Source organism: Cynara cardunculus, assembly GCF_001531365.2.
Source record: "Cynara cardunculus var. scolymus isolate 2C chromosome LG 5, CcrdV1, whole genome shotgun sequence".
NCBI classification, from domain to species: Eukaryota; Viridiplantae; Streptophyta; class Magnoliopsida; order Asterales; family Asteraceae; genus Cynara; species Cynara cardunculus.
The window spans coordinates 9,048,826-9,060,594 of record NC_037532.1 but is presented as its reverse complement, the minus strand read 5'-3'; the positions used below and the strand labels follow the sequence as shown (position 1 = coordinate 9,060,594).

Genomic DNA, 11,769 nt, shown 5'->3' with positions numbered 1-11,769 from the left:
GTGATTTGACAGCCAAGTAATTCTCTCTCTCCAATCTATCTTACATTCTTATTCATTCATCTTTGTTCTTGAGCTTTTATGAAGATCTGATCAAGATTTGTATGAAATCTGGACTTCACACAATGAAATGTGTAGTTTATTTAATTATACAAATAGGCCAGTGTCAAGGCATTAAGGAAGACATAGATGCCTCTAATGGGAATTTACAGAAGCCTGAAATGCACCTTGCCTTCTATACTTAGTGAAGCAGTGATAAGTTTTTGGCAAAATCTGGTATAATGGCTTATGTTTGGATGTAGTTTCCCAGGGAATAAAAATATTTTGGCCTACGAACTTACATGAGAAAATGAGTAGCACCTATAGACTTCAAAAAGAGTGAAATTGTGTATGAATATAAAATCAGTAGCAAATAGGCCTACACGACCTTTAGCTGATTTTCGATTTTACTATGGAACTCCCTATATTGTACTTAATGAAGTCACATGCTTTTTAAGTGACTTCAAACTATAATAAAACATTTAAATATCCGTCATAGAGTCATAGGGCCCACCACCACCACCTCTTTTATCATCATCTTCTCATAATCCATACCCTAGAAATAAATATTCCCCCAAGATTTATCAAGAGTTTCAATCTAGTTGGATACTTGCTGGGACTTTTTTATCTTTGAGGGATGTATATGCGTGTTTTTTCTATTCAGCCAGCTAAATATGAGCAAACCAACCATATTAACACACACAGTTGTCCTCCATTCTTCTGGTTGGTAGCCTATCTAATACAGCTGGAGTTAACTACAGGTGCAAAAATATACATTGGATTTCACCTGAATCGCTCCAACTATCCTCTTTAAAAAAGTTTGGTTTTGATAGTTAAAGAACATTTAAGAAGTAATAGACATATCCTAAGATCTAAACTCCCTTGTGCATCGTCTTGACTTCTTCCTTAGATCACACATGAATCAATTGGCAAAAATTCCGTCCATTCAGGATTGAGAAGAAGGATGAATAAGATGAATAAGAAAGTCCATCCATCACAATTAAAGTGCAGTGAGAAAATAGAGAGAGCAATATGAGCTGGCTGGGGGATTGTTTGATTGGATTTATGGGGAAGGAGATGTGTAACGGAGAAGATGATTAAAGTGCAGTAAGAAAAGAAATTAGAAACACAGGGGCTAAATGATCACTTTTCCCCTTTTAACTGGAAATTAGGCAACATCAAGGGATGTAGGCCTAAATTCAATTTGTTGTGTGGTTTGTAGGCCATTTCACACAAATTAAAGTTTATAGGCCTATTAATTGGACCCAAAGTGCATAAGCTGAAGGGTATTATTCCCTAGTTTTCTATTATGATTGTTGTTGTCAACTTTTTTGGAAAAGGGGGGGGGGGTGAAGAGGTTGAGCCACATACATGCTAAGCTGTCAATTTTCCACCACTTTACTGCGAAAAAAATCACACTAGTTATCGCTCAATATATATAGCTATCTGGTTTAGCCTGCATACTAAGAGGTTTCTTTTATATTCAAAATTTCTTATTAATTTTACTTTTCTCTTTTGCGTGCTTAAGAATATTGAAAATGGATTTGTGGATTTATAGGACGCTATTTATTGGTGTTCATCTAAACCGCTGACACTGGATTTGTGGTGCATCTGCATTTTTATTAAAACGGCACTTTGCAGTGCAGTTTTTGAATTTTCAAACCGCAGTTCGAACCAATGCACCACATATTTTATCCATCTCTTTATTGTATATATAGCGTCAGGTTCAGGGGAAAATCGCAAAAAAATGAAAATTTGAGGAACACCTTAGTAACCATTTGTCTGTACGGTATGCACATGTGCATACAACTAATTTGTAAGTAATTTTTCCGGTATGCATATGTGCATAACATGCACACGTGCATAACATGCACACATGCATAGAAACCAGAAAACATTTTCAATTACTTGTATGCACATGTGCATACTGTACAAATGAATGGTTATTAAGGTGTTCTTGAGTTTTTCATTTTCTTGGGGTTTTTCCCTGAACCTTTCTCTCTCTCTCTCTCACTCTCTCTCTCTGTATCTATCTATCTATCTATCTATATATATATATCTATCTATCTATATATATATATATCTATCTATCTATATCTCTCTATATATATATAGATATAGCCTTATCTTTCATGAGTCCAAAGTCCAAGCCCAAAATAGCCTTTTATGTTTACTCCAGACAAAGAAGTTCATCATTCATGATTTCAAATTTTCAGTTTGTACAGTTGGGCACATCACAACTCACATGTCATCATTGAATTTTGAATTTAACTTTTTAGACTATTTTATTTTTAATCATGTAACATGTATTTCATACGTATTGGAACTTTTCACCATATAGACTATGGACATGTTATCCTTGAATTTATCTGAAGTCATAATTTTATAATTATTTGATTGAAATACGTAAGTTACAAACCGCACCACATTTTGTGGTGCGGTTTTTTTGCGGTTTGAGGCATATACAGTGCGGTTCACGGTTTGGGAAAATGCTCAAACCGCATATACGGTGCTGTTTTATCCCAAGCTGCACGACAAACACTCCTAGATTATTTAAGAAGATATTGGCAATTCAATTATATTAGAAGTTGCAGATGGAGCATGGTGGGGGTGTAGGTTGTGGGTGTCTGCTATATTCTTTAGGAGGAATTTGCGTGTGATATATACTAGAATGTCATGTGGAACCAAGTTACCTTGGTGGACAAGTTTTTCGAACTTGGTTTTTGAAGTTTTTTTAGCCAAGCTTTATTGATCCTTTGAAGCATAAAGCTTTTCTAAGCTCACACGTCCATTAAGTCAACTCGTGTTGTTGCACTAACAAGACATACTTGATACAACTGGTATGGATTTAGTGTCTTGGTCCTGAAAATATTCACTTTATGAAGCTTGTATTAGTCAGTGAAGGACAAAAGGCCCAGCTTAATTGAGACCTGAGTTATCCTGAATATATTGTTTAATTTCCATGTGTTCTTTCTGCTTCTTCTTCTTTTTGGGTGCTTTTTCTTGGTCCAAGTTTCCAAGTATTTAAACCTATATGTTGACAACTCAAATTAATTACAATTAAACTTTTTAGAGTAGTAGTGTGAGAACAAAGATATTCATCATTTCATTCCAAGTATAGCGAGCTAGCAGATGCTATATTTGTAAACTGAATGTTAGGGTACTTCATTGAAGACTTAATGGGCGCTCATTCACCTTGATACAGTTTTACAAATGGTTTACAGATCTTGAAGCAGCAATGAAATCAGAGGTTAGTAGCATGTCTTTTGCCTCGGTTGTTTTCTTGTTTTTCTTTGAGCAACTGCTGGCTATCCCTTGGCATCTGATTCGTATTTATTCCATAGACAGAAGAGAAGTATCAGCAATATGTTAGCACCTTAACTGAGAGGATACAAACATGTGATGGTATTCTTCAGCAGGTATAAATCTCCCACAGAACTTGTTGCTTCTCTAATTTTACAAGTTAGATTTTTTTCTAGGATAACAAAGCTGATAGTCAACTTAACCACGGCACTTTTCAGGTGGATGAAACCCTTGATTTGTTCAATGAATTGCAAATGCAACATCAAGTAGTTGCAACAAAAACCAAAACCCTTCACGACGCATGTGATCGGATGGTGGGATCCTGTTTATTTCCCCCTTAAAGCTTGTTTTTTTTCTCTTGTTTGGGGCTGTGATAATGTAAAAGTTTGTGACTAATTTTTTTTTTGTGAAGTTAATAACTCTTCTCTCGAGTTTAAAGGCTAATAATCTGTATGAAATATTTCAAGCTGAAAAATGATTTTTCACTCACTTTTTGGCTTTTCTAGTCTAATGAAAAACAAGGTGTTTTGAAGTTATCTTATACTTCCATGTCCATGCACATTGTTGCTGGATGTTCAGTATTAAAATATTGTTCTTTCCTTTTTGGCTACATGTGACAAAGCCACAAAAGGTAGCTCTTACTCTGCCTTCTCTTGCTGTGTCCCTCTTGTTGAAGGAAGGTGCTCCTGGAATTCTCTACATCTTTTGGTTTCTTTCAAATGAATGCCACCTGAGGATTACATGGGTGCAAATGTTTGTGTTTAAATAAATATTATATGTCATGCTCTAGAGACATTCTATGTTGTAAGCCTTTTCTGCTGTAGAAACAGACAACCTTATCCCAAATGATCATACCTCCTAATTATCTAATGATTTTGGCTTAGCTAATACATATCTGAGCTTTAACTATTGATTTTAAAATTAATGTTAGTCCTTATCATAATACTACATATATTTACTCACATCTGAGTGTTCGGGTGATGTTTTCTTTCTATATTGCAGGTAATCGAGAAGCAAAGATTGATCGAGTTTGCCGAATCCCTTCGCAGTAAACTCAATTATTTTGATGAATTAGAGAATGTAAGTGTGAATTTTACGAGTCACAGTGTGCTTCTTGTAAGCTGTTGGAACCTTGTTCTGGAATGTAGGGCCTTGAAGAGCGAAGCAGTTGCTTTAACATGCCAAAAACAATATTTTAGGATGCTCTATTGTTTATCAGATGCCTTTTATTAACATCTAGGTGCCAAGTTTTCAAATTATGCAATCAATTTCCCAGTATAGTTTAATGGTTAATTGGATGAAAAGAATGCCTTGATTTCCGAACACTACAACAAATATTTAGATCCAGGCAATATTGGGGATAAAGATCTTTTCCATTAGTTTATTTAAGATATTCTTCTTTATTATCTAGCAGATCTCATTGGCAACAGTACATGTCAGTTTACCTCCTATTTTTTCTCAATTCCTGCTGCTTTATATTTGCCCTTCTTCGTTTCCTTACAGAACTCACTGGCAACAACATATTCCAATTTTACCTTCTACTTTTCCCAGTTTTTGCAGTTAATTCTTGCAAATTAAGTAGGCACTGTAAAGCATACCTTCTTTAGCCCCTCCCACAGTCCTGTAAACAAAGAGATGGAGGATAAAAAAAACATGGTTCATCAACATAAGGATTTGGGCTGCCAATTCATATGGTGGTTGGTTCTGGTTAGGTTCACGTTGACCTTATAGACTCAGGAATGACATTGTTTCCATTCTGCTTCCTAGTCTCTTTGAGTTTGGTGTATGAACTTCTTTAGTTCAGGGCTCCTTGATGGCTAAAATGTGAGCGTTTGTGACTGGTTAAGCTTTGTTATGTATTGCAGTTTCAGATCTAGGTTAGTGGAAGTTACTTTCATGGCAACCTTTGCCTACGGATGAAATGAATGACTAGTACCAAAGTCTTCATATGATCTTGTAAAGAGGATTGACTAGTACCTAGATGAGGAGTTTTAAGAGGAGGTAAGTTGTGAATAGGATACCAATCATTTGAATACTAGTATATAACTAGCAACCTGCTAGAGGAATGTAGTTCTTGCCGATGCATCCTTTAGGTTGGATCATCCTCTCTTCCTATGTATAATATCATGTAAAAATCATTTAGAGCCTAAGGCAACTAGTTCCAATAAATTGAGCCTTCACCTGTGGATGTGGCTAATGGCACAGTTTTTGTTCATGCTATGTATTGCAGGTTGCCACCAGCTTTTATTCTTCAAATACAAACGTTGCAAGTGAAAACTTTCTTCCGACGCTTAAAAAGCTTGACGAGTGCATCTCGTAAGTAAAGTGCTCATGACATTAGCTCTTATGCATAAGCTTGTGTATCTCAAGTTATTTAGTATTTCTCTTTCTTTTGTCTCCTTCCATGAGAACTCTGAGTTCTTTATTTAGGTCAAAACTTTTTTACTGGAAACAGAGGATTTTAACTTTTGCATCCTATTGTCCCCATGAACTTGCCTCCCATCACATGCATTTATTTTACTTGGATCACTATTCTTTTCATATACTAATGCAACGATGTTGCTGGAGATTCAGGTATGTCGAAAATAATCCTCAGTATGCTGAGTCCAATGTTTATCTGGTCAAATTTCGTCAACTTCAAGTATGTAAAATGCCTTTTTCCTTCTGAAAATCAAGTTTTCAATCCCCTAATTTGAATTTTCTTTATGGTTGTACGCTCTTAAAATTATATTAAGTTAATGTAATTGCAGTCTCGAGCCCTGGGGATGATACGTGCTCATGTCCTTGCTGTTCTCAAAAGTAGTACTTCTCAGGTAAACCACCTAATTATTTTGAAGAACTTTCACTTTACTAGAATAAAAATGCTTGCAAAATTAATATATATTTTTTCATTGTTTTTCTTGTTGGACAGGTCCAAACAGCACTCCGAGGTAGTGGTGGAAACAAAGCAGCTGTGTCTGAGGGTGTTGAGGCATCTATCATTTATGTTCGTTTCAAGGCAGCTGCAAGTGAGGTGTTAGCTTACTTTCTATTTGATCCCTTTTAGTAGCTCCACAATTTGTCAGCTTATGAAGCATGACTTGCTTCTGTGGGTAGAAGAGTGGGATGGTTAGAGCTTTGCAATTTTTTTGGAAGTTATTCATCTTCATTTGATATTTGGTAGAAGAATAAGAACAAGCATAAGCTATTTTGCCTGGAAACATGAGAAGCTCTGAAGTGCTACCTTATCTATCTATTTGTTTAAAACTGTTATAGACAAGTTATTCTTACCAAAGTAGGTAAGGACAGTTACCTATATTTTCTTGAGATTCTGTTTTAGTTCTAGCTTTAAAGTCAGCAAACATGACTAAATACTTGAACTCATAGCATATCAGTAAAACAAGGAGATTCCACAAACTGCCTCTACTGGAGTTTATTATTCTGCATGAGAAAGATATTCCTTGCGAATTCTGATATTACCATATGAAAGTTAGATGGCATAAACATACAATAAACCCTTCAGGTAGTTACTAGTATATGGGAGCCCCTGTAAATTTTTTGGGTCACTGTTGATGAAGATAGCAAGAGCTATTCAAAAGTGATAACTAGCAGAAATGAGAGTTGATGTCAATAGCTAATTTGGTCTACCCTCTTTCTTGAGTTATTTTTAGTGTGCAGTTTGAGCTTTTGTGCTCTGGTTTATGGTGTAAGAATGGATACGAGAGTCTATTGATACCCACCAAATAGCTTTATTTTTAACTGCATCAATGAATGAACCTAATGTAGCCATTTACAGCTTAAACCGGTACTGGAGGAAATTGAAAGAAGATCTTCGAGGAAAGAGTATGTTCAAATTCTTTCAGAATGTCATAGGATATACTGTGAACAGCGGCTATCCTTGGTGAGCTATTCATTTCACCTTCATTTATGTATTATGTTGGTCAGTTTACCAAGTTTTTTCTATTTGATGCAATTGCGATTGTTTTCTGTTTTTTGTCATCTAGGTAAAAGGCATAGTATCACAAAGGATTTCAGAATATTCCAGAAAGGAGACATTACCTTCATTAACCAGATCTGGGTGTGCATACTTGATGCAGGTGATTGTAAAGATATGTCTCTGTGGTTTTCGCCAGTTAAAAGGATTTTTCTTTAGCATCTTATTGTAATTTCTTACAGAAGGACATCTTATTTAAGTGCTGGGTTAGGCTGAATATATCCATTAAAGATGCTTACTGACGGTTTTGTAAAGATTCTATACACTTGAGTTGCATTAGTAACCCACCTTTACCATTCGTCAAAGGCTTCCAGATATGTAAAATAGTTGGATACAATGTAGACAGTCACACAACCATTTCGTTAATCTATATCATTAACTAGTAGGTCGTCATCTCCAAAGATGTGCACATGCTAAACACTGATAGAGCTAGGATTCTGGTCTTTGCTGATAGATCCTTGGCAAAAAAAGTTCTAATATTTATTTGTTAAAACGATATTGTGATATTGATGAATTACGTTTGAAAATACACTATAATTTGCGATAACTTAAAATTTTATACAGCACAAATAAACTGAAATAAACAATATCGCTGAAAAATTCACTAAGGCTTCATCTGACGGGAAACTGCCATGATGTTAATTAATTATGTACTTTGTCTGCCATTGTGTCTGTGTTGGTGTTACTGCCTAAGGCTTCATCTCAAAATAAGATGAAATAAGCTTTGTGGTGGAAGCATTCATGAAGGCATATGTGATTGAAGCATTCTCAAAGGTTTCAAATTGATAACTCTGCCTCGATTTTGTTTGTTTTGAAGTGGTGGGAACCAATTATAGTACAAAATTCGAGGTACAGAAAATAAAATGGAATATAAGTTTTTTTAGTTGTTTGTTTATTTGTTCTGTTTATAAATTGAAATATTTAACTAAACCCCTTTTGTACCGAAGGTGTTATACCTAATTATAGGTCAAGGAATAATTCATTCAGAAGCATCATGTTCCCCTTTTTCATGGTTATGAACACATCTTATACTAGTTTAGACTGAATTCTCTTTTCAGTTCATGTTAGGTACTCCTATTCTCTCAATAAGGATTTTTGTGCAGCACAATCAAGAATTTTTCGCCATATTTTTCTTGTTACATTAGTATGTTTGATCTATGCATAATCAAAGTACTATTCTTCATATATGCTCTGGATCATTATCTTTGAGTTAATTTATTTTTTGTGGGTACTCCATGAGAAACACAAAACACATGCATAACCTTAATAACCAAGGCTGAAGAGCCAGCTTTGTACTGAATTATTGATGGGGTAGCACCAGTCCCCCGGTTTCTTAATTCTGAATACTATTGTGTATCTAATTTATCCTTTATGGTTTTACTTTTGAATACGAAAGTCTGTTTGTATCACATTGACAGGTTTGCCAGCTTGAGCACCAACTGTTTGACCATTTCTTCCCATCAACTTCAGAGGATATCTCAAGTTTGGCTCCCTTGGTAGATCCGTTGTAAGTTCCATTGAGTAACTTATATCTCCTCAGGCCGTTGGTATATTTGTCACCGTCTTCGTTTTCATTTTTTAGTGTTCTTGTTCTTTTAGATCCGCCATTTTTCCTTTTTTCACTTTGTCGATTCTGGGTATATCTTAAACATAATATAGTCCTGATGACACCATATCACGCATGTATTTTTCGAAATATGTATGTCTTTTGAAGATTGTATTGTTCTTTAAACACCATTAACGGACATCGGTTGCCATCTTGAAGGTGATGCCATTTTAGCCGTAATAGTGACCAGGCTTCATCAGTAGAAGTTTTAAATCTTGTCCATCAAGTTCTAAAGTTCAAATGTATAGAAAACCCGTGTTATATTCCTCTATTATAATATTAGTGGGCTCAAAGAAGTTAGCAGGCCTGGTGCTTTACATTAAGGATCTATTCATGCTATCTCTCACTTTGATAACTGCATTGCAGATGTACTTACTTGTATGATACACTGCGACCGAAGCTTATTCATGAAACAAATTTGGATGTTCTCTGTGAACTTGTGGATATTCTTAAAATCGAAGTCATAGGTGAGCAACTCAGCAGACGAAGTGAATCTTTGGCTGGAATACGTCCTACATTAGACAGAATTCTGGCAGATATTCATGAAAGGTTGACTTTCCGTGCTCGGACACATATTCGTGATGAGGTATGTTGTATATCTCTCTAATTTGCATGATACGTCCTACATTAGGGACTTATTGTTGGAATTTGGTTTTAATCCCTCCTCCTTTATGTAGATATTATTTCAAAACAAAAAATTAATGAGCTGTTATCTCCTTGGTTCATTAACTGGCTTTAAGAAACTATTTACGCCCTTTTGTTTAATTCCTATCTAATCCAAGGTGACATGACAGTATAATTTTCACGGCACCACAATGAGTCACGGCGGTAGCTTACACCAGGATCCATGGCGGCATGATGCCCAATTATTGTTTGTACTTCGACCAATGTCATTGTTTTTGCTATTTTCATGTGTATGCATTAGACAATAATCACAAAAATTATACAACACCATCCAATGCAAATAATCCAACAAATATAAAATGTTAGGTATTAAATACAACAAAAACATTCCCATATTTTACTAAAGAAAGTCTTACATAGATAATAATGTATCATCAAAGTCATAGCACACAAGATAAGCTAATAGCTAAGCATAGTTGTTAAAAGTAAGGTCATATCCATCTCTGCTTGCCAACTTTATTCTCATTTTTAAGTTTTAGGTGGCATCATAATCATCTTTCATGGCCGCATCATCATTTGAAAGGGAGTCTTGGTTACCCTCGGTTATTTCTTGACCATTTGTGTTGGGATCTTTCAACATTGATTCTTGTGAAGTGGAACAACAAATGCTTCAGTGCAGATAGCAAATTTAGTGTGACCTCTATGAGCATTCCTCAGATGTTTGCAAACCCTCATTCGGTGTTAGAAGCACCCATGGCCAAATCAAACATCATATCATATTAAATCCTCATCAGAATGAATGACTTCATCATCGTTATTGGTCCATTTGTTACCCCATTCAAAATCATTTGTGGCTGATGGATTAAAATTCTTCCCAAGCTCATGTCTTTTTTAAACCTTAAAACAATCTTCAGTTTCTGTTGAATTATACACCGTGTTACGAATCCTCCTAAATTGGATGTTTTACCCAAGCCCAAAGTTTTGAAGGTATATGCAAGACGGTCCAAGAAAGGATAAGGTTTAGTTTTACCTTGGGAATATGTCTAATAAATAGGGGGGGATACCTTTAGCTTGTAGGCATTCGGTTATTTTTCTAAATAGTTACTTGTGGCTCATAGCTCCTCGCTTGAGAGAGGGAAGTTTCCCTGGTTCGGTGATCATCTCTGTTTTAGTAATTTTCTGTTTTTTAATTGCAATCAAACCTTTGTTTCTATCCATCTTCTACTTTTCTGTTCTTCTCATATTTGAATTCGTATTACACCCAATAGCTATATCCTTTAGTACGTGATTGATTTAATTTTCTAATTCAATAACTAGTTTACTCTTTGATAGATGATGGATTAGTACGTCAGTTACAAGCTATTAGGGCTACAATTTGGGTTTAAAAAGTAATCAACTACATCCGAGGGAAGTGGGCTTTCCCTATTTGGTTATTGTTTGATTGGGATAGAGTTGGCTGTACCACCCAAATTCTGTCATGAAGTTACCAAAAATCTCAAGGAGCCATTTGATGCGGCGTAAGGGTGGAGAATTATAATAAGTGATGTCGATTATGTATTGCTTTAAGACTCCTTTTAGACTTTTCCTTATTTAGTTAGCATCCTTATCTAGTTAGGACTCCTTTTTTCTTTTATCGATAGTTCGATTATCTTCTCATTGGAGGATAGTTTCTTATAATAAAAGTTGGAGAAGTTCCTTCTCCTGTTATTATTGTTTTGGCGTTCTTTCTAAATCAACGAACCTGCGTGTCCATTATGGTTTGGTATTCATCACAAATCAACAGATCCAGGCATAAAACATCCAGACAATATCGTGCTGCTCCAGTTGGTATTAGAGCCACTATTGCGCTCATAGTTGTTAAAAGCGCTTGAGGCGTGTCTAGGCTCTGAGGGTCATAAGGCTCAAGGTCTTGGGCTTTTTTAAAGTCTGAGGCTAGGCATATTCACGAATCACGAGGCTCACTAAGGCATAGAACTTTGGCTGAGGCGCCTTGTGAGCCTAGTCGTGTCTCCTAAATAGTTATTAAATATCTAGTCAAACCATTATATTAAATAACTTTCTCATCTTCTCTCTTCTAGACTTCTTATAAAGAGTTATGAAATAGATGACATATGTTAAATCCTAATATTTATTACCCGGTCCTAAGTACTTCAAACCTCCTCTATAAATACCCAGATCTTAGAACTTCTCCCTCACGGCTCACGCTTGGAACCCGTCTTACCATCTC

General features: G+C 35.6%; 1 protein-coding gene across 4 annotated transcripts in view; it reads left to right on the top strand.

Annotated features, from left to right (window-relative positions):
* The window catches only part of LOC112512130 (conserved oligomeric Golgi complex subunit 3), a 35,683-nt gene that overhangs the window by 14,416 nt on the left and 9,498 nt on the right, over window positions 1-11,769 (top strand). Inside the window, exons 6-17 of one of the 4 annotated variants that reach the window (XM_025117976.1) lie at window positions 3,242-3,286; window positions 3,381-3,455; window positions 3,558-3,653; window positions 4,342-4,419; window positions 5,570-5,655; window positions 5,914-5,980; window positions 6,090-6,152; window positions 6,251-6,352; window positions 7,115-7,219; window positions 7,323-7,415; window positions 8,731-8,819; window positions 9,285-9,504. In XM_025117976.1, coding sequence (XP_024973744.1) covers window positions 3,242-3,286; window positions 3,381-3,455; window positions 3,558-3,653; window positions 4,342-4,419; window positions 5,570-5,655; window positions 5,914-5,980; window positions 6,090-6,152; window positions 6,251-6,352; window positions 7,115-7,219; window positions 7,323-7,415; window positions 8,731-8,819; window positions 9,285-9,504 — 1,119 coding nt within the window. Of the gene's footprint in view, window positions 1-3,195; window positions 3,287-3,380; window positions 3,456-3,557; window positions 3,654-4,341; window positions 4,420-5,569; window positions 5,656-5,769; window positions 5,981-6,089; window positions 6,153-6,250; window positions 6,353-7,114; window positions 7,220-7,322; window positions 7,416-8,730; window positions 8,820-9,284; window positions 9,505-11,769 lie in introns of all 4 variants that reach the window. The other 3 variants (XM_025117973.1, XM_025117974.1, XM_025117975.1) reach the window with 3 other exon arrangements.